This window comes from Takifugu flavidus, chromosome 1 (genome assembly GCF_003711565.1).
Source record: "Takifugu flavidus isolate HTHZ2018 chromosome 1, ASM371156v2, whole genome shotgun sequence".
In the NCBI taxonomy this organism is placed as follows: Eukaryota; Metazoa; Chordata; class Actinopteri; order Tetraodontiformes; family Tetraodontidae; genus Takifugu; species Takifugu flavidus.
Window position 1 is genome coordinate 27,565,328 of NC_079520.1, and position 22,978 is coordinate 27,588,305.

At 52.8% G+C, this 22,978-nt stretch overlaps 1 protein-coding gene across 1 annotated transcript; it reads right to left on the reverse strand.

Annotated features, from left to right (window-relative positions):
- Positions 1–15,860: 15,860 nt before the first annotated feature.
- Positions 15,861–22,128, reverse strand: pmp22b (peripheral myelin protein 22b). Its single transcript, XM_057058287.1, has 5 exons — positions 21,844–22,128; positions 21,375–21,465; positions 21,171–21,264; positions 18,460–18,600; positions 15,861–17,732 (listed from the first exon to the last, which is right to left on the reverse strand). Exons 2-5 carry the CDS (start codon positions 21,450–21,452, stop codon positions 17,572–17,574), a joined length of 474 nt encoding a protein of 157 aa, XP_056914267.1. The 5' UTR covers positions 21,453–21,465; positions 21,844–22,128; the 3' UTR covers positions 15,861–17,571.
- Between the last annotated feature and the right edge of the window lie 850 nt (positions 22,129–22,978).

Consider the following 22,978-nt stretch of genomic DNA (forward strand, 5'->3'; position numbering starts at 1 on the left):
CTCGTTCAGTCCGGAACGCTGAACTTCCAGACTCAGGAAGCGGCCCAGCTCCAGAGGACACTGGCAGCATTGAAACACTGACTGGAAGCAGGAGTTGTGTATCTACACAGCGTGAAACAGAAGCGGCAGAAGATAATCCCCCTGTCCTTCTCTAAAACCAGCTCAGGAAGCCAGAACGAGCTCCGGTTTATCTCCATCCCATCCTGGAACCAGACCAGACCCACGCTGGGTGAATCGTGACCTACAATGATGATGTCTAGGAGGAAGAACGCGTAAATATCACATTTTCCCAAACCACGAGGTTCTCTTTTAATGGACACTTCTGTTCTTCAGCTGAGATGATTACAGATCTGACAGGAAGAGAAAGAGCGAGGAAACGTGGATCCGCTATCTTCCTTTACAGCAATTACACTGGGAAAGGGCTTTTTTCTGGTTTCCAGCCACAGGGCTTTGTTCTGGAGGCCTGAGCACCGTTAGAGAGCCACAAATGTCTGAGCGTCGCTTCCAGTTAGCACGCCGGCAAAGAGCGCACGCCACAGCCACTTCCACCCTGGTCCTTGACTTGGTCAGTACTAATTACATTACTAATTACTAAATTTATCAATGGAATGTCCAGTTTTTTAGACTGAACTTGTCTTCAGAGTAAACTAACGCTGAAATGTGGACATTTTGTTACTGGGAACCCCATTATGACACCAACATGAGGTCACCTCACAGCTACACAGCCATGGTGTGTGTGTGTGTGTGTGTGTGTGTGTGTGTGTGTGTGTGTGTGTGTGTATCTGTGTGTCTTTAGCCTGCTTAGCTGTGTGATGTCAGCGCTGTCTGGCGACAGGCTGATTAATGTCTGGACGTTTTCCAGCTATTTACTCCAGAGCCTACACGCACACACACACACACACACACACACACACACACACACACACATGACGTTGTCAACGTAGCACTGACGTCGACGTGCACACACATATATCTCAGCTATGTTCTCCCCCATATCCACGATGGCTACAGAAACATGGCTGCAGACTGCGAATAAAATCCTCAAGTTTGTACCTGACAGGTGAAAAAAAACCAACACACACAAAATGGATGTGAAGTCGACACCAATGGGGGAGTAATGGGAGACCCGATGATCCGATGGTTCTGGTCCCGACTGGATCAGGGAATAAAAAGCAAAGCAAAGACGCGACGGCCGTGTCAAAGCGTCTGCTTCCATTAGCACTGCTGCCCTGCCGGCTTCCTCTCACCGAGCTGATGTCCAGGGCATCACTGATGGCGGTCTCGTCCGGAGTCGTTAGCCAGGCCACTAAGTGACGCCGGCACTGCGGCGGCGGCGGTTTGTAATGGGGGGGGGATTGGGGGGGGCTTGTGATGACAGGATTTCTACCCAATTATTAATGGATCCTCCAGGCCGGGCTCAGGTTCTCTGGCACTGAAAACTCCTTTTTTCAGATGTCGTGTTCGCTCATTCACACCCCTGTGATTATTTCCCTACACATTCTCCTCCTCTTGGCTGTCTGCCCCCCCCCACCCCCCACCTTCCCCTCCTCCCACCCCCAGAGATTAATTCCTGGCTCGCTCCAAAGAGAGGTTCATTACCGAGATTGTTGAAGGATCTCAGCAGCCGAGCAGATGAGACGGCTGAGTTTAAAGGTCTCGTCGCAGCTCCCTGGGAAGAGCCAAGCTGAGGGAGTTTGGCTCTGGAAGAGACGTCGTTATGACTAAGCAGAACATGCTGCCGGTGGAGGAGAGGGCGGTGGAGATAAGAGGAGCAAACCTGGAGGAACACGTCCCCCTTGGAGGACCGTTGAGGTTCTTACATCATTTACATGGTCACAACACTTCAAACATGAGCTGCTTTCTGAGCATTTTCAAGCGTCGCGTCACCGAGGGCCCAACAGAACAATGCTGACTCATCGGGGTTAAAAGCTGGATACCGTTAGCAACCAACAGCGGGGTTGTCAAGATGGCCCCTAAACCGGGAGGTGGAGGACGGGAACGTCTGAAATCCGCTCAGCGGTTCAGCAGGAAGCAGCTTCTCGGGAGCAGCCTGGAGTTAATCAGCAGAGCTGTTAATGGAGGCTTGTAGCGCGGCCCCAGCGCTAATCTGGACACGCCCCCATGTCGTCTGAACATCTAACGCGTTCGATCTGTTTCCCGGGCCGACATCAAAACGCGGATGTCACAGATCAAAGCCTTCGGGGAGGACGGCGTTTTATTTTTTTTGTGTGTGTGGAGCCTTTATCTCACTGAAACATTTGATCGGCTTCCACATACATGCATGCTTGACTAGATCAAAATGTGGGTGGAATAAATGAACACCATCTCTCCCCCCTCTCAGCTGCCATATTAGCAACTGTCCTGATTGTGTCTCCTCGGCCGGAGACATCAGAGCCACACCAAATCTCCTGGAAGCACGAGGCGAGGGGGGAAGAATTCGGCTTAGCTGGGAAACGGCACGGATGCCGGGGCCCCTCCAGCCCCCCCCCCACCACCACCCCCCCATCCCGTCTCTCTGGCACTAACTTTTCATTCTGTGCCGTGGAAGATTTACTGTAATCTGGCAGATCAAAGACGAGCATCGCAATCCTATTGGCCTAATCCGGTGTGATGGTGACTTGTGCACATGTAATAACACCAGCAGAATAAGCGATCACTTTAAAGCCAGGCTTTATTTTCCCGTCTGTTGTCACGGTAACAATCATATTTATGTGAGGAACATTTCAGTCTCATCACTTTCATTAACCGTCACATCAAAAATGTCCAAACTTCCTTCGTCCCTGCTGTCCTCCACCTTTAGGTTTGGATAGTTGCTGCCAGGGCTTTTATGCTGACATTTTACAGGATAAAGATGGAGTCAGGCTGAACGTGACAGGAGCTGAACGCTGCCTGTTAACCCCCCCCCCCCCCCCCCCCAAAAAAAAGGAGGCGGAGTTTCAGAGGTCTTTAATCAAATATGTCCTCTTTTATCAGACATCTGAGATGTGTGTTAGCAACCCTTCTTGTTACTCAATTCATTTGGCTAAATTGGAAACAATTAGCCCTGATGTGCCCTGGAGGTATTTTCTACCCCCCCCCCCCCCCATTCCTCCTCCTCTGTGATCAGTCCCCCCCAGCCAATGAGATGCCTTTGCTGAGGTTTTACCTCTTTGATCCTTTAGCATCAACCACATAAAGGTGAGGGGCAGAGAGGGGAAGTGGCTTCAGTAAAGATCCGGGACGCCCTTCAAAGGGAAAATGCAGTTTAATTCAAACGTTGAGTGTAAAGATTCGTTCTTTAATCTCTTCTTCTTCATTAAATTAAACTTTAGGCTACAAACTGGACCTGAAGCCGATGAAGAGACACAATAAGCACCAGCGGGACGGCGGGTCAATGAGCACAACAGCCGCTCAATCCCTGCTAAGTTTGGAGCATTTTTAAAGAAACTGATCAATTGAATCCACAAACGGGAATGTTTGTTGGCTTTATCAAAGCCTTATGCTGTAAATGCTTCCAGGTAGTTTTCCAGAGCCAACACTCCACCATGAACCCTGCATAACTGGCTTATTCCAGCTAAAAGGGTTTGGATTTAACAAACGCTAACTCTTTCCACGCACGGATTTTTCTTTAGTTTTAAAATGGAGTCGTTTACAAAGCTGACGTTCTCAAATGTGGAAGTCTGGGATCGTCCGCTGGTCTTCGTCCTCTCTGACTACGATCACTCGCTCTCAAACATCTTCACAGTGCTGCTTTGCTGCCATGTTTGCTGCGAGCCTTCCCGGAGAGGGTTAAAACACGTGGTTAGCATGTTTTATTTGCCTCAGACTCGCATCCAGTTGCAGAAAACTTCAAGGGTATAATTTATTCATTCTGCCTTCTCATCTCAGCAGATGATTTTTGCTGAGTAATCATTGTCTCTTTGAATGGGGTGGAAAACACACACACACACACACACACACACACACACACTCACACATTCACACACAAATGAAACACTTTCCAATTACACATACCAGATTAATGTGGGAGAAAAAACAGTGATGTTCCTTCCAATTCCAAAATGTCTCTTTGGGTTTCTGTTTCTAATCTTTCTTCTGAGATCTTTGATGGTCCATTAGTGATACACAGTGTTGGAATGAAGAGAACTCTCCTGAACACATTCAGACTCTTTTTTTCTCTTTAGAATCGATGCTGAGCGGAGCCTGATCAAACCTGTGGAGCAGACGGCCCCTAGTGGCCGTAGCGGGAACTACATGTTAATATGCTACTTTAAAAAATGGTTCCTTTATTTAAGCTGCTGATGTTTATACTGATTAAAATTAAACTCAATAATAATTTCAGGTGTTTTTTTATTTTTAGCTAATTCAAAGAACAGAGACTTTTGCCTTTTAAAGGCGGTATCTGGGAAGTTTGTTTTTAAACAAAGAGTAAAATATAAATCTGTAAGTGGAGCTCCTGACTGATGTGATGCACTGATATAGTGTGAGTGTTGGTTCCTGCAGCATGACAGCTGGGCTCCATTGTCATCTAAGTCGTAGCGTTCAATATCAGAGAGTCTCACTGATTCTTTTATTGTGTTTTTCTATTTTCCACCCTCTGTTTCCTTCTCTTTGCCCTCATCTGGAGGCCCGGGAGGCTGCCGAGCGGAGGGGAAGTGGGAGCGGGTCTGACATGGATGGAGCTGTACGCAGATGTAAAAGATGGATGGCCTGATGGGATGGATGTGTGCCTGCTTGATTGATCGTCGGCCATGTTTTGGGGAAATCAGGGCGGGTCCCTCCGTGTTTGTGGCAGCGGAGGTGGAGCTACAGGCGTGTGGGTGCTCATGCATGTTTGCCCCCATGTGTGTTGCACGGCTCCTGTCAGGGACCAAGAATGATTTATGGGTTTCTGCCACATTCGGGAGCCACGGACTGAACCCCAGCGCCTCAGCCGGAGCACAGCGCCTCACCTTCCTCCTCCGTTTCCATCTCCTCCTCGCCACCAGCGTGTTTTCACACCTGCTGGTGGCTCTCAGAGCCGAGGAAGACTCTTTTTTTTCTCCCCCTTCTGTGCATCTGCCGCTTGGTTAAAACTGGGAGGCGCCGCGGAGAATTGACCTTTCAATGGGAGCGGGGGGAGAGTTCGGAAGTGCAGCAGAGCAAACGTTCAAATGTTTCCATTTGAGGGGACAAAAAAAAAAAAAAAAACGGGAGCTAATCCGTGATTGATGAGCGCTTGTATCTCCAAATCACTGACCGTCACAGTGTCACTATAACATGTGTTGGAGGAGGGGACGGCAGTCTTCCTGTGGCCGGGGGGGGGGGGGGGGCTCCAGGTGGCCCACAGTTGGAGGGTCTTTGGGGTCAGCCTTGTGGAGGACTGCGAGGGGCTGCAGCGGCGTCGGGGTAGCTGGTGGTGAGTGGGGGCAGGTGGCCGGGGCAGACGGGTGGTAAAACTGTGATCAAATAGGTGGTGATGGAGGCTGGTTCATGCTGGAGCTCACACACTAATACTAAGACAACGTGAGGTCCGCAGCAGCAGGGCCGTCCACTCCAGAGCTGCTTGGGCCGCTTCCTTATCTGGAAGTCAGCCTGCCAAATTGTGTCCAACAGGGCAAATGAAAGCCGACAGCAGCTCTTCTCTGTCCCATCTGGGCGACGCAGAGACGACGGCGCCAAGAACCACCCAGAGAAAGCTGATATGGATGATATGAGCGGCCCGTTAATGCTCCCGCTGTCGCTCATTTTATTTTGAAATTTGAAACTCCACAAGCGGCGACGGGTTCCAGCTCAGTGTCAGAGTCGTGGACTCCGCCACGGCCACTTCCCTCCTGACACTTTTACATCCAGATTCACTTACAACCTCGTGCTAATTATTATCACCGACCATGTACATGATGTCACAGGAGAATTTCACACCTAATGTAACCCGAGCGGGCCCAAAGGTCACCGACACGCCCCGGCGTCCACCTACGGCCTCCACCTCTACTCCACACGCACTCTTATAGGAAGTGAGCTCATGGCGTGCGGCTCTGCTGGCGTGCCGGCGTGCAGATGCCATTCCTGTCCTCTGATGCAGCTCCTCAGGGAGGGTGGGCTCGTTATCACCCCGCCGCTCTGCTGGCTCGTTACCCTGCCCTCACCTGGACCCAGACAGGAAGGTTGCTGGAGGTAAAAGACGCCAAACAAAAGTAGCGTCCATGACGTCGCCGCCATGTGAGCGTCCCGCGCTCTCGTTGAGCGGTGCGAGCTGGATTAGTTACCACTTCCTGTCACAGAAGGCGTCCTCCCTCACACTGTGGGGAATGTTGGCCGGCCAGAGGGACCTTCCCATTGACACATTTTATCTGGGTATTTATCGCGTGTGATGGGAGCCAAGGCCGTTGTGTGTGCAGTTTTCCCAGGCCTGCGTGCCTTTTCTCCGGTTTCCTCCCACAGGAAGCCCCTTTTTCATCCGAAATGTAACCGAGTCAGAATTCATCTTCTGATTAGCAGAGTCTTGCTATCGTGAGTGTCCATCCCTTTTATTGGACCCTGAGTTTGGTTGGACGGCCCCAGCACGACAATATAAACGCAGGCGCAGGAATGCATCGATCAGATGGCGTTTTACTGGACGCCTGAGAGTCGCCCGGAGGAGCCGCCAGGAACAGCTGCGGGGAGACATTCGGTGGCCCCTGTTTGGCCCCGCGTTCTGGCGTTCTGGCGTTCTCCAACTCAGACTCTCATGTCCCGTACTGGACGCACCGCCGGTTCCCGACGCATCCTCGGCCCCTCCCACCTCGGATTTCAGAAATATACGCCTGATATTCCCGGACACGGCGGCGTGCACAGAAGTGCTCAGAGACCTCCGCGGCTAAGACCTTCAAACAGGTCCTTGTTGCTTCTCTGACACGTCTCCCTCCACGCCGCCAAGCTGCCCCGCTGTGATAAGCCCACTGGCATTTTCATCATCGGGGCCGCACTGATTGGAGCATTATCATAAGAAAGAGGCTGAGATGAGTGGGGGGGGGCTCCTAGATGCTGATTCATGTTCAAAGTTGGGAAGAACAATCTTACCCCTCAAATCCCCTCAAACAAGGGAAGCAAACAGGAGTGTGTGTGTGTGTGTGTGTGTGTGTGTGTGTGTGGTGTGTGTGTGTGTGAGGGGGGGCGCACATTCAACAGATAATGAAGAAGACTCTCAGGACTCATTGGATGGATGAAGAGCGAATGAATAACTACAGACTTCACAAAGAGAGCTTCTCCAAACTTTCCAAGTCCTCCTCCTTTTGGAGGCTTTCGTTTGGTTTATTCCGAGGAATGACGTGGAACTCCAGACCAGTCGGATCCGATCTATCTCCACGTGCATGACAAATATCAACACAAAGCACAATTAGGGGTGAATAGTCAGTTTCTTGCATCCTGCATGTAGACGTAGGCAGGGCGATGATGTCATCAGTTAGTGCCCCGCCCCCTTTTATTAGAAACAGTGGAGAAAAGAGGTTTAACCTGATCCATATTCACCTTTTCATGTTGGCCCTCTCACATGATGTTTGCATTCCAGGCGCATGCGAGAGAGGCTGGCGTGTGCACGGAGCTAAGTGGCGGCCAGACCCTACCTGGATCCCATTAAGCATGGCAGGCGTACTGAGGCAGCGCTATTATTATATTAGCCCGTTTAAAGCGCAGGTGGACCTTCCACTGTTAAAATGGTCCTACTTTGAACAGGTCTTACAGGTGGGGCGCAACTGTGGCGGTTTTCCTGCTCCCCTTGAGGCAGCCAGGTTTGTTTTATACAGATTTTCCAGGTTTTTTTGATCCCTCATTGATCCTCCGACGTGTGCGAGAGTGTTCCATCACTTTTACGACCCGCTTCTTGGCTCCCGGTTGAAGCCGGACCCTCCTGAGTGACGCTGACACCACCTGGTCCCCATTCACTTATCGATCGCCGCGGGCGGCGGTTCTCATCTGGGCCCGGCGCCTCGCTTAGCATTTATAATGCACCTGGGTTTGAAAAGAGGCCTCCGTAAGACACTGTCAGCATTCTCCACACCCCCCCTCTGGATTTTAGCAGGATCCCCCATCAGCATTCAGGAGGGATCGAGTTAACCCACCAGAGGAAAAGGTGAGCTACACATGAGGACTTCTCTCTTTCTTATGATTATGTGTTGACATTGTGCCTCCATGCCCTGGCCCCTTTAGAAACCGGCCCATTTAGGTGTTCCGGAGTCATTCCTGCCTTCTCTCCTGACAGCCTGCGTATCCAGAGTTGCCAATCAAGCCTATAGAACCTCTCCGCCGCCTTCGTTTTCTTACCATTCACCAGAGACCATCATTCATGGCACAATGGGGGCTGCACTGCTAGAGGGTACGTGGTGTGTTTGGGAGGGTGGTGCACGAGGTGTGTGGGGCAGGGTGTTCTGGAAGAACTCCCCCCATTCATCGGTTTGTGGAGCCAGTCCGATGGGTTAATGACAGGTTGAATGGCTTCCTGCCCCGTCCTCAGAGCCAGTCCTGCGGCTGGAGATGGGCTTCCATTGTTGCCCCATGTCAAAGTGCACGGGGACAATGAGGACCCCGGAGCTGGAGGTTCACCTCTCATCTGGTTTTCATGTGCAATGGAGTGTGCTGGCACTCCGGCTCTGGTCAATGGACCCTTTGATTCTGCTTTGGGTCTCGGGGACAATGGAGGAAGACGTGAGGGAGGAGATGCAGATTAGAGCAGAGCCCAATCTTTAACCTGAGGAACCCTGAGGAAGAGCACTGGGCCATATGGTCCTGCGGTGAGAGGGACCCGCTTTACTTCATGGAACTGGCAGAACTGGAAGGTGATCAGAGAGAAGATGTGGCAGATTCTGTCCAGGACCAACTGGAAGACTTCAACCCCACCTCAGAGACCCCGAGTGTTCCCTGGCTGTGCTTAATCAAATCCTCCTGGTAATAAATTTCCCACTGCAAGGCTCATTACTTTTAATTGGAGCCTAATTTGGCAAATATGCATCAGGAGCGACAGGAAGTCGTCAGGATTTGAAAGGTGTGAATGAGCCGCGTTATTTATTTTATTTTTTTGACAGGTGCATTAACAAACTCTTTAAACACGGCTCCATAAAACCAGTCCCGTCCTTGGACAAATTGCCCGGCTGTATTTCAATACCGGGCTGCGTTTCTCCTCTGAGTTTTATGTGTTTTGACGGACCAGAACGGAGATTGATGGCTCTCCAACCTCACTAAACGGCCACAGAAGTCTACACAAGGTCCCTGAATGCTGCTTGGTTTGGGTTGAGGTGAAAATGACAGGCACATACAATCCATCATCTGTCTGTCACCCCCCCCCCCCCCCCCCGCCACCTTTACAACTACATCCTTGATGTTTGGGGCCTCTTTTTTTAACATGTCTGAGAATTAACACACACACTTTTGAAGCGTGATTGCCGCCGAAGGGCCAGTTTTTGGGACAGAAAGGTGCATTGTGAGCCGAGCTTTCGCAGCGAATCTGTCTGATTTACTGCACTTCCTGTCTGGCACAAGGAGCGTAAAGAAGAGTGAAAGATTGTTAGCAAGTGGCCCGCGTTAGCTCATTAAGGCTAATCAATCTGCCATTATCCTCTTTAATGAGCAGAGGTTCTGTCTGGGCACAGATACCTAATGCTATTGTCCGTCTGCTGTTCCATCACTCCATCTTGAGCCCAGTGGAACCCAGTGGGGGCACCAGCAGGTCCAGTGGCCCATTCTTTGATAAGCTAAACCTGGAAATTGTTCTCATTCTTGTCCACTCCCCTGGCCTCAATGAAGCCCGCTATCTTCCTGAGAGGGAGGAATCAGCTGTGAAAAGAGTTCTTTACAGTGAAAGTGGCCTCTGATTGAAGACCCCCCCCCACCCCGCACTGTTTCCTCACAACCCCCCGGTAAAGACAATGTGTTTTTACAACAGCTCATTAAGGACAGAAGGACTGATTCAGGGCTCGTTTGAAAGGAAGCAGACTCTCATTGTTCTTCCAGAGTCTCCAGTGGGAAGTTGGTTCATTTCACGGTGATTCTTGAGGATTAAGACACTTCCGGGGACACCCTTAACTCCTCTTCTGGCATTAGCATCAAAATGTCCAAACGGTCCCCAAGTGATGTATTGGTTCACTCTGAAGGCTGTTTCTCTCCTACGTTTTGAACACAGCTGCATCAAACCTAAACACAAATGTTGGACCTTGCGGTTCTGGTTTAACGAGACCAGTTTGCTGTCTCGAACCACCTTTCCAACGAGTCCACTCGCGCCTGTGTGGCGGTTGTCTCAGGGGTTGTGACACGTGGACGGTGGACACGGCTGGAGGTGTCGGGGTGACGGGACAGGAACGGTCCTGCCGTCCACCTGCTGCCTTTAGAACTCGTCCTGGTTACCAGGATGCCCCTGCTGATTGACCACGTGGCTACAAACCAGCACACCATGGCCTCATTAGCATATAAAGAGGAGCTGAGGGCACAGGGGCCAGGTCCTGCTGGGGTCCCTGCATCGCCCCCGGTCACCTATAATGACCACAGAGCACCGTTACAGGCGTGGACAAGGTGCTCGCTCTGTCTGGCAGTTGCCTGGAGCACCTTCAGGCTATGGTGCATCACCGGGGAGGTCAGAACTGGGCCTCAGAGGCTACGGGGAGCCTTTGAGATCAGCTGGGAGACATTGCCCCGAGGTAGAAGAGGTCAGGGAGATCAGCATCACTGGCACCTCCATCGTAGAGGTTCTTTTTGCTTCATCATCTTCCACCTTAATCATGTGGGGGCACACACATTGACAGCTGCAGAGGTCCTGGCCCTCATTTAAACCGGCTCTGGCAGGTTTACGCTTTAACCACCGCCATCCGAGGGTCAGGCAGGGGGCGGCGAGGGGACGGCGTGGAGATCAATGCTGCTCGTCAGCCCGAATGAGACGGAACTCCATTAATGAGAAGCACCCCGATGGTCCCGGAGCATTTACCGCTGTGGCTCCACACTGGATGAACCGGAAGGTCTGGAGTCAAGGACCGCAGCAGCATCGGGGTCCCGGCGGTCCCAGCGGTCACTGGATGGGGGGGGGGGGGCACACCATCTTGGGCAGGATGGTGCTGTCTACTATGGGCTGTCTGATGCCATCTTCTTGTCTGTCTGGATCCTAATGATTTCTTTAATTACAAGCGTGGGGCCCGGAACAACGGTCCTCGGCTACCGCACCTCCTGCAGGGGCAATTACAACCTCCTCGGCCCCCACCTGAGCCCAGCAGCTGAGCAATCTGGTACCAATGTCCTGTCCTTCACTCTGCATTCCATCGCTGCGTTCCTCCTCCTCGTTCGACCAACGTCTCCTTTCATCCTGGGTCTCCAGCGAGCCCTGGAACCTTCCTGTCGTCCATCCACTGAGAGTTTCCAAGAGCACTCACGTCCCTCTTCACCCCTCCTCTATGGTCCATGTGACCCCCCCACCACCGCCTCCCTGCTCCTCTCTTGTCTGATGCTTCCCTTTGATGCTGGCTAACAAAGTATCACCAGCTTTTTGTAATTGATGCCGAGTTTTTTGTTCTCGACCCCCCCGACTCGAATGAGTCCATCCGTTGGACTCTTTGCTCCACCTTGAGGCTTGAGAAGCCCAAAGCCTCAGGTTCTAGAGAAGGTTCTAGTCCCTGACTGGTGCTGCGGCAGCTCCTTCTTGAGGAAGGTGATCCATTATTCTGTCACCAGATGTTCTGCTGTGGATCAGAGAGCCTTAAGTGGGAGGTCGAGATTTCGGAATGGTGAGTTATTGCTTCTGGCCTCGGGAAAACGGTGTCCCTGTGTTCCCGGACTGTCCACTTTAGGCGTGGACTAAATTAGTTCCAGGTCCTTCAGGAGAAGCTCTCGCGTACGACCGGGATGGGTTTTGTTCCTACCTTCGATCTGAACCTCTTCTGAGCAGGAAGTTAGCCAGCAGGAAGTTAGCCAGCAGGAAGTTAGCATGTTCCGTATGCGCTGACACGGCCTCTCGTTGGGGTTGCCGGGTTGAAGCCCAGGCAGGACGCTGGTGTCCACCAGCTCCAGAGAAGGTTCCCAGGAACATGAAGAAGAGATGGAGCTTCTGTTTTCTAATGAACCACAGGTCTGTCTGTGGTCCCCGAGCACCTCGTGACTGGACTAATAGAGACGAAGGCTTCAAAATGCCCCCCCCAACACCCCCGATACCCCCGATAGCCCCCAATCCACCAAGCTGCTGCCTATTCTTTAAAAAACAGCCATAAATGCAGCGAACCGTAGGAATATGTTTGCCATATGGCCTTAGAGTGTGTGTGTGTGTGTGTGTTGTGTGTGTGTGTGTGTGTGTGTGTGTGTGTGTGTGTTAGGGAGGGAGGGAGAGTGAAAGTGAGAGAGATTTACAGCAGTTTTCCAGGGACTTTCTGTCTCTCCTTTCTGTCTCGTCTCTCATGATTCACCTGTTCCTCCCGTCCCTCCTGTCCCCTCCCGTCCCTCCTGTCTCTACTGTCCCTCATGTCTCTCATGTCTCTCCTGTCTCTCCTGTCCCTCATGTCTCTCCTGTCTCTCATGTCTCTCCTGTCTCTCCTGTCCCTCATGTCTCTCCTGTCCCCTCCTGTCCCTCCTGTCCCCTCCTGTCCCTCCTGTCCCTCCGGTCCCTCCTGTCCCCCTGTCCCTCCTGTCTCTACTGTCCCTCCTGTCCCTCCTGTCTCTCATGTCCCTCCTGTCCCTCCTGTCCCTCCTGTCTCTCCTGTCCCTCCTGTCTCTCCTCTCCTGTCTCTCCTGTCCCTCCTGTCTCTCCTGTCTCTCCTGTCCCTCCTGTCCCTCGCGGTTTGTCCCTCATGACCATTAAAGGCTTTTCCAGACTTCAGTCATTAGATTAGCTTAAATGCTAAATCTGCTAACAGACGCCGTGTGACTAAACGCTGCAGGGTGAGTTCGTCTCCTCGTGTCCCTCAGTGCTTCGTGGACGTATCAAACTCTCTCTTTGTTCCTCTGCCGCGCTCCCTCTCAGACATCCTGTTTTCCCTCTTATCTCCCATCTGTCCTTCTGGTTTGTCCCCAGATTCCAGCACTTCCTGCTGCTCACCAGCGCCCTGTTATCAGCGCGTGCTGCCTCTGCTCTGATCACAGCATCCTCATCACCCGCCTTCGTCTCCGTGTATGCGGAGCGCCGCTTCCAGCGCACAAAAGCTCTGAAAGCAGCCGACTACTTAACTAATGACACCTCCATCATCTGCAGGTCGGAATCTCTGAAATTAATCATCTCTGGGTTTTCCTTGACTCACTTATTCACAGGGAGGCGGATGAGATAACCAGGAGTTGCTTCAGGTGTCCTTAAAGAGTCCTGGCTGGGCTGATGGAGCTTCATGGAGACACAAATGAGCTGCTCCCCCCCACAGCAACGCAGGAGGGCCTCAGGCGGATTGTGGTTTGGAATCTTGACCTTTGACCTTTACAGCCAGGAGAAGAACATCAGCTTCAGATCGTGGTGCACCGTCCACGTAGAGATGGTCAGGAGCTTAGGGGCGGTTTCAGTGGAATAAGCTTGTTCCACGAGGCTTAAATGATGCTTAAATCATCCTGCAGCCATATTTAAACCCCGACGAGCATCTTTACAGCCTTGAATCTGAAGCAGCCCTTCTGCTCTGTGTCCTCTGCTCCTTCTGGGCCCGTAACCTGATTACCGCTACGTCCTGGGCCTAATCTGAAGCAGAAGCAGAGTTTGATTGAGTCGTCGCCTCCTTCAGGAGCCAATCATTGTTTAGTGTTCTGAGCGTGATGGACACTCTCGGGGTCAGAGAGGGCTCTTGACCTTGGCCCGGTCTCGACCCTGGGACTGTTGCTGGAGCGGGTGGGTTGGGGATCAATGCTCTCCTTCTTTGCTACATGACAGATGAGTTGTTGGTTAAAGGACAGGAACGGCGGGCACAGGAGCAGGATCCTGATGGAGCCTGATGATCCTCAGACATTCTATGGATATAAAGGACCAAGTATAGCTTGAATTATGGACCTGGGGGTTGGCCGGGTCCCCACCTGTGATGCACGTGGATGCACGGATACTTGTGTGCTAGCATCCAAATGCGATTAGCTCTTTGCTCAAGGGTTAGAGGTCAGATCTCCATGTGAGCTGACCAGATCATCTCAATCTAATCTCAGCCAGATGCACCAACTTCTCCTTCCTCCGTCCTCCCGCAGCTGATGGAGCGACATTATTAAAGCTACAAATTACCAGGAGCTAGAGGGCGTCCACTGCTCGTGATAGCAAGCAGATGGGGACCCACCCCCCCACCCCAGACCACAGATATAAAGCCCCATTTGCCTTTCATGAGCCTTAATTGCTTCTGTTACGCCCCCCCGCCCCACCGACTCTACGATTTTGTGCCTGTCATCGTGCACGCCCGTACCCTTGAAGGCGCTGTGATAGATTGAGGTGGACCTTCTGTTTGCACCCCCGCTTTGGGCTCCAGAAATGAGGAAATATGATGTCCCGGTAGACCTGAGGAGCAGGGGGGGCGGGAGGTGGGGACACTGGCCGAGGTAGGACAAGACAGTGGGTGTTTCTAGCATCATTTTGGGAGGGTGATTGTTTTAAAAGCTTGTCTTTGACCTCGTGACGGTGACGCAATGACGCGCCGAGTCCCCAGGCACCCGCGAGCCCCCCCCCCCGGCCCCAAACCGGGAGACGCGGAGCACTGGTTCCAAAAGTGCAGCTTGAGAATGCCAAAAAGCTTAATACCAACCAGGTGCTGCTTCCATCAAGTAGCTATGAAGGAACAATAGTCTGGTGGGGGGGGGGCATCCTGCCAGAGGACGTGATAAATGCGTCTACTGTCTGTCTGCTCGGTTTGCATACGCCCGAGTTTTCGATTGAACTCTCAACTCCCCCCAGTTTCAACACTCAGAGGAGGCCTGTCAATACTTATGTACCTCTCTTACCAGCAAAAATATGATTGTTTTGGGGTTTTTTGTAATAAAAAGCCTTATTATTCTTGCTGGGAGGGCTGCCCAGCATGCACCAGCTGGTGGAGGTTCTTTATGCTGTTATCCTAAGTTTGGCCTGAAATGATCCGACCATTTATCACAGGAGGAAAAGGTCTTTGTCTTTCATACATCTAATGATGTGTTGTGCCAAGGAAGCCTTGGTAATGGTTCTGGAGGAGGAGGAGCGTCCATTAGACTGATGGACGTGTAATAGAGAGGAGACAGTAAGAGAAATCACCTCTCTGATATCACATTAACGCATGCTAATGCTGGAGAGACACCACCCACACACACACGCATGCAGATTTATGGACGAGGCCTAATGAGCATGTGTGGGATTAATGGGGTTTAAAACATTTTATTTTTTAAGCAAAAGTGAGTATTTGAAAAATAAAAAATGACCTCCTCCTACCTAGATAATATGTTGATGCAGTGATTATTCTGTACCACACGGGGGCAGTGTTGACCAAATTATTTTGAAAGGTCACTTCCGCTGTTGTGATGATCTACATCCAGCAGGGGGCGGTATTACACAAGCAATGATGGGCTGGCCGCTTTAACAACTTAGTGCAGCCTTGATTCCACCCTTAAGTATCAAGCTTAAGGGTGGAATCAGTCGATGGCTGTTGAAATATGACACTTTGCAAAAAAAAATATACACGCAGAAACTCAGATTAATGAGAACGACCGAATGAATGACCGGAGCAGAATGCTGCGTCCCCGGCTGACCCAGCGCTGGAATGCCAGAGTGGGAGAGGGACGACCTCTCAGGCCTGCAACAGGAATCCTCCTCCATAGAGTTCTCTTTCATGGCTGGAGATTTGGATGCGTCTGCTCGTGCACGCTCCTTAAATGCAGTAGATGTTGGATAGAAATTCCACTGCTGCACTCTCTCTCTCTCTCTCTCTTTCTGTGTGTGTGTGTGTGTGTGTGTGGGACAATTGCTGCTATTGAGACACAGAGACAGGCTGTTTTTTGGTGGTAAGAAACATCCTTTAATGATTAAAGTTCACTTGGCGAGAGCGTTTAGGAGTTCAGGTGTAAACACAGCGTGGACACTTGTCATTTCACACACCGCGGTCGGGCAGTTGTCATTAGAGCGCGTCTCTTCTAACTGGACCCAGCAGCGCAGTAACGAGCATCATGGGTAAAAGCTACTCTCGCCCACCCCGGGAGACGTCAGGTGGGAGATGGAGTCCTCTCATTCCTGCTGCTGGAGACACCGTCGACACTGAAACCGGAGCTGCGTGTTTGGAATAACCGGCTTGGGATGGCGTTTGCCTCAATGCTGGTCGCACGCGGGATGGGGGGGGGGGGGGGCAGACAGACACGTCCCGATGGTACCTAGCCCCTCTGGTTGCTTTTCCACATGACGCTCGTAGCACAGAGATGTTCAGAAGCAGCTTTGACAATGACAATTTTCAGCTCCGCATGCACCAAGCGTTAGTCCAGTCCCTTATAACAGCGGAACGCCACATTAGCTAACGTCATAGTAGTTTATTAGGTGATTGCTCAGCTAGGTTGCTGTCAGCACGTTACGCACAACATAAAAAACAGTGTTTCCTACAGTGGATACATGGAGATGTCAGTGGGCCGAGACTGCAGCGTGTCAGACTTCAAGTATGTGAAACAGACATTTGCCTTCCTGCCCTCCCCTCCCCTCCCGCTCACGGACAGCCAGAGTCGCCCCACCGTCGGCTACTTCCATATGGCTTCGAGTCTTTCTCCCCTCGTCAAATAGAGATTTGGTTCCTAGGCTGCGATGGGTCGCGTCGTTGGGGGCAACTCAAGGCAGTTTGGTTTGCTGAGGCTTCGACAGCTGTACAACACAAACGGTGTGAGCGCACACGAAGGCGGCGAGCGCTGAAATAAAGCAAGATTTCTGTTTGGCCTCTTCACTGATGCTCTGATACTGACGTTCCACCCCAGGCTCCTTTAGCTCTGTAGCCAAAAACAACACCGTGTACCTCAGTTGCTGATTCTTACTGTAATTAATGGCGAAAGCTGATTGACTCGACAAACGTCACTCCGCTGTAAATGATAGTTATCGGTAATAGGAATGATAAATATGTAGCACCATCTTTTGTTGAAAATAAGATAAAAAGGAAACCTGCAAAAACCACGCCTGCAAAAGCTAAAGTCTAAAGTTCTGGGCTGTTGCCCGTCCTCCGCGAGGAGCGAGCCTACCACACAACAACAACAACAACTTCCTGATGCTTCCATTCATGCACTGCGGTTAATATACGTCCACAAACACCTTTTGATGAACTTTTACTATTTTAGTGGCAATTACCAAAAGAGGAGATGCAACGAAAACACAACGACATGGCATTATTTCATCATCACAAACAAAAACAAGGCACTTAATCAGCTAACACAAAGCTAACTGGGGTAGCAATCGACAGGGCAACACAAGTTCTATGTACATATATGTAAAAAGTGTTATAAATAGGCTTTAAACCATAGATACTATATACATCTTTGACTGAGACGATATCGGTTGTTTCTGGTTTGCGTGACGATGTTTGCTGAAACCACCCTGGCTGTGGTCTGGCGGCGGCGGCCTGGCGGCGCCGGCGGCCGTTGATGCTGAGGCGTTAGAACTTATATTTCATACAGGGACTGATGACACTTGCAGCTGGTCAGGGGGTTACTGGGAGCACTGGGAGCGCTGGGCCCGGCTCATTCTCGCTTCCTCAAGATGACGTAGATGAGGCCGCTGATCAGCGCCAACGGGAAGGCCACCCACGCCAGGATGTAGGAGTAGCCGAAGGCGTTTATCTGCGGCACCCACTCCGGACTCATCACCGTGTAGATGATGGCGCCGCTCATCACGAACAAACCTGAACGGGAGGGAAAGAGACAGGTCACGTGACGGCTGGTCTAGAGGGGCACGAGCGGTTCCGCCCGCCCGCCGTGACATTTCAGGCCGCTGGCGTGGCGCCGAGCGCCGTTGCTGTTTGGCTGAGTGGGCACCCGCGGGTCCGGAGCAATGCTCTGGCACGGCGCAGCGAGCGGACCTGGGGTGTTGGAAAGGGCTGCCAAGAGAGCACACAAAGGACTGGCAGCAGAGGCGGCGCCCGGCTGAAAGGCCGCCAAGGACAATGGACAAGAGGAGAATGAGCCCGTTAGCTCGTCGTTTCATCCTCGTTTGGCAGGACGACCCCCGATTAGCTTTAGCAATTCTGCAAATTTGAGTGTTTTATTCGTGACGTCCAACGCAGCAAACGCGCTAACGTCGACCCCGGTTGTCTTCTCCCTCTTTTGGGGGCTACGGTTGGTTTCCGTCCCTCCTCTCTGGAGCGCCAAAGCCGACTGGGATCTGGGGAATTCGGAGGGCTCGGGCTGAATTCCTGAATGCTATTTCTAGTCTGGAATGAGTTTGGGGGTCACTGTTGGGACGGTGGGCCTGGGATAATGTTTCTGGCGTGTGCACGGACCCCAGAGCTGTCACACTGTTACTCCTGGACCTCCTCAGTGCTGTTAATGTTGCCACTGACGGGTGCATACAGCTGGACATGTGATCTGTTCTGTATTTGTGTGGTGTGGGGGGGGGGGGGTTGAACTCACTGGCAAGAATCTGGAAGGTTCCGGTGAGGAAGAAGCGTCCGCCTTTCTGCAGAGTGAAGAGCTGGCAGAAGAACAGGAAGAGAGACAGGCAGCTGAAGATGATGGAGAGGATCATGAGAGCCTGGACCGCCTGAATCCACTCTGTGGGGGGGAGGAGAGGGGGGGGGGGAGAGGAGAGTGCCGTCAATACCTGACATGTCATCATTAGACCATAGAACCATGTGAGATGAGAGGAGCAGCAGAGTGGGCTTCAACGTTCCTCCCCAGCCTGTGTTTTCTGGGAATGTGTAATGGAGCCATAACAATGAAAGCTAGGTATCTGGTTCCTAAAAGCTGGCTGTGTAACCCCCCCCCCTCCCACCCCCCCACAGCTGTACCTATGAGTAAATGCACCACATCGATCATTGCAGCTCGTCGGGCTGCTGGAAGCCATTAACCCATTAGACACCTGTATTGACCAGGAGGTCTCCTGATTGTGTTTGGGCTCAATGCCACCATGATGGGAATCCCATAATGTCCAGGCAGGCTCTATTTCTTGTCTAAGAGGAACCCGTGCCGCCTCGCGCCCCTCTCAGGTTTCCTGAGGAGACGCTGTGTCCTGGCTTAATCTGTCCGATTGATCTGAGGCCCGCTGATGCTTCTGCCCCACGAAGACCTCGTTGCCCCGTTTCCTGTTTGCGTTCCTCATCTTCCCTTCAACATTTCCATCGATGCTTCCGCCGTCAACTCCCTCCTGAAGCGGCTTAACGGAGGTGCGCTGCAACAGAATCCATTAGGCCTGACAACACGCGCAACAAAAAGAGGAAGTGACATCACGGCTAAACGTGTTTCCCCCTAAATCTCCCCTCATTTAGTCCCTCCCAGCGTCTTGATTTACGGCCCGGCGCCGGCGGCGGCCTGCGCTCGGGTCGCTCACGATAAGCGTGTCCTGGCGACCGCTCGCTTGACGGATGAGATATGGGAGGAAACGTGACACTCGGCCGATCCCCGTCCGCTAACGTCGGCCAGGAGAGCAACAATCAGATTCCCTGCTTTGGTTATATAACCGGGCGACGACGCCCTGAGGAACGGCTCCAACGTTCCGTGGCCTCTCTGCGACTGCCGCTCACGCCAACAATACATCACCGCCGTCTGGTAAACACACATCTTGTCCTCCTTCCTTCCCCCCACTGGCCGCTCGTAGGAAAGGGGGGCCACACGGGGGGGGCACACGGGGGCCATTTCCTAGCATGAGACCAGGCTCAGAATATAACACCGATAAGCAGGAATTAGTCATGTTCAGGGACGCTTTTTCCACTGGAAGTCCAAACAGGACTGTGCTCTGACACTGTCCCCCCCCCACCTCCACACACACACACACACACCCACACACCCCCACAGCAGACGGCCCACGACAAAAATAAAAGAGTGGTAATATTTACTTTAGCGTGTTTATGTATTGCGGCTCTGTGTTGGGGATGAGGACATTCTTTTCCCAAAGCTAATTTTAGAGGGAGTAAATTCCACGGGGTGGAACGCGATGTTTGATGGGGGCTCGCCCCCCCCCAACCACCCCCGCCCCAGGGTGGCCAAAATTAATATTGTGCGCCTAAGGCAATGACAAAGGCCCTGAAATAACAGCGAGCCGCCACCATTACGGCTCCCTCTAAAGGAACTCGGCCGCTCAGCAGAACTTTCAGAAAACAGCCCCCACCCCCCCTACCCCCCCCCATCCCCCCCTCCCCCGCTCACCCATGCCATAACAGCAGAGCGCTATCTTCCATCTCTTGAACCCGCCCCTCCGCCCCGCCAACACGGGCCCTTCTTAAATAAACATCACACGTCAGTGCACTGGTGATGGAGGCTCAAACAAACCGGCTGCCATCAAACTACCTGGCAGAGCCCGGCAGGGGCAGGGGCAGGGGCAGGGGCAGGGGCAGGGGCAGCGGCAGGGGCAGCAGCACGGCTCATTCTGGAGCGCTGACATCACCCTGCTGCAGCCGGCAGCCCCTGCACCACTCTGACGGCACATTTACGTGCACACAGGGGCCAGTGAATCTCCCTGAACTCCTTACTGAGCATAAATGGAATGAAAATGGGGGAGGGGGGGTCTTTGAATCCGCCCCTCTGAGGGGGGGTCTACGCAAGTCCCTGCTGCTGCCTTGTACTGGCCCAGTGGTCACACCGGACTCTCTCTGATACTGGGCGTGTCCCCCGACAGTGTGCTGTGGTCCAAGGTCTCCCGGCTTCGGGACACACACACACACACACACACACCCACACACACACACACACACACACAGACGTAAAACTTTAAATACTCCGCAGCCCCGCCCACGTTGCCCGCAGCTCCCAGACTGCTGCCACCTCCAGCTTCCAGCGCCACACCTGAATATGGACATCACACCACGACTATTTATACGACGGCAGCCTATCAGCTAGCACGCCACTACGGCACCGGCGCATTCTCTTCCCTAGATGGCGCCAGATCCCCCGGGTGGGGGGGTGGGTGGGGGGGGGGGTGGCACACCCACAGCATCCACTCATAAAAATGACTGTTTGATTTCAGCAGAAAGCTCCAGGCTGCATCGGTCTGATGAGGGTGAAACGTGGGACATTTCCTGCAACTTTTGACCACAGCAACGATAAAAAGGCCCAGCAGGAGCCCCCCAACCCCACCCCCCACCCCCCCCAACATGTTTATCACAGCAGCACAACAAGTGATGTCTGACCTCCAGTTGATGCCGGGTCACAGCGCTGCCCCAAACTGGTGGTGGTGCAATTGATCCAGAGGTCTGAGGTGCTGGTTTCACTTGATGTCCACACCTGTCAGAAACACACACACGCACACACACACACACACCCATCAGCACCTGGCAGAACGCCTCGCGTCCTCACGAGACGGGGAGGTTTGGATGAACACATGTTGCACTCACGCTGACTATCGTGGCCACAAAGAGGAGGACCAGAGCCGCGATGTGCAGCAGGACGATCCCCAGGAGCAGCAGCAGCATCTTTGCGGAGGATCTGATCGGGACGAGAAGAGGCGCGTGCGTGAGCGTGTGGAAGTGAGTCGATGTCAGATAGGTGGGACATGGGTGTGTCTCTGCAGCGCGTCCGAACTGCGACAGCATTTAAGAGCAGCGGGAATCTAAAATCCCGGTTTGTCAAACGCGACGATTTCATAAGCGAAACCTTGACGTCATCGCGGTTTCAGGTGAAAATCCCTGCTAAGCTGTGCTATAAAGATGCGGAGGAAAGCTGCGCGTGTGCGTGTGTACCGCAGATAAACTGTGTTTTGTGCGCGCACAGCCGAGGATCGCGCCTGAAAAGCGCGTTTCCTCCCCAGGGACGCACTCGCTTCTGGCGACACGGAACTTTAAAAGACAACCAAAGTCCACTTACGTAGAGAGGCGAGCTTGTATTCCCACAAAAAAAAAGCGCCAAAAAGTGGCTGGAAGCAAAAGCAAGTCGGGTTTCCTCCCTGAAAAGCGTCCAGCAGCGGTAGTCCGTCAGTCCTCGAGGTCGCTCTCAGACACGATTGATGCCAGAGGGCTGAGTTCTGTTATAAAGTGTCTCATTATGGAAGAACAACGCCCTGCGTGCGTCGCTGCGTCACAGAGTGACCCTCTGGCCCGCGGCCAGGCGGCCCAATATAGACGCGTCGTGCGTAATAACGCACCGGTTGCCTTAGTAACCCCGTGTATGTCCTCCCTCTCCCCCCTCTGTCTCCCTCTCTGTGAGCGAGCGAGCGAGCGTGTGTGTGTGTGTGTGTGTGTGCTTGTGTGTGTGTGTGTAGTGAGGTGATCACGGTTTTGGCCCCTGTCACTAAAAAGAGCCACGTGTTTTACAGGATTTCCTTGTTTTGGTTGCTCAGTGGATTTTAAGCCAAAAGGAAGCGTCGCTCCTTCTGACTCTGTGGGAGCTGACGTGTCCTTTTTCAGCACTTTATCCCTCGTGTTTCTGAATTCATACGAGTTATTGAGTTATGACGCAGTGAGCAGCAGGTTGGGACATCACGCCTTTGTGGAGTAACAGGTCACCCAAATGGAACCTTTTCTGGATATTTGCTCGTGCGTTTTGGTGGATTCCAAACACACTTTAGTGCCACCAGCGTGGGTCACCAGCGTGGGTCCCCACTGTGGGTCCCCAGCGTTGGTCCCCAGCGTGGGTCCCCAGCGTGGGTCCCCACTGTGGATCACCAGCGTGGGTCCCCAGCGTGGGTCCCCAGCGTGGGTCCCCACTGTGGGTCCCCACTGTGGGTCACCAGCGTTGGTCCCCAACGTGGGTCACCTGTGTGGGTCCCCAGCGTGGGTCCCCAGCGTGGGTCCCCAGCGTGGGTCCCCACTGTGGATCACCAGCGTGGGTCCCCAGCGTGGGTCCCCACTGTGGATCACCAGCGTGGGTCCCCAGCGTGGGTCCCCAGCGTGGGTCCCCACTGTGGATCACCAGCGTGGGTCCCCGGCGTGGGTCCCCAGCGTGGGTCCCCGGCGTGGGTCACCAGCGTGGGTAACCAGCGTGGGTCCCCACTGTGGATCAC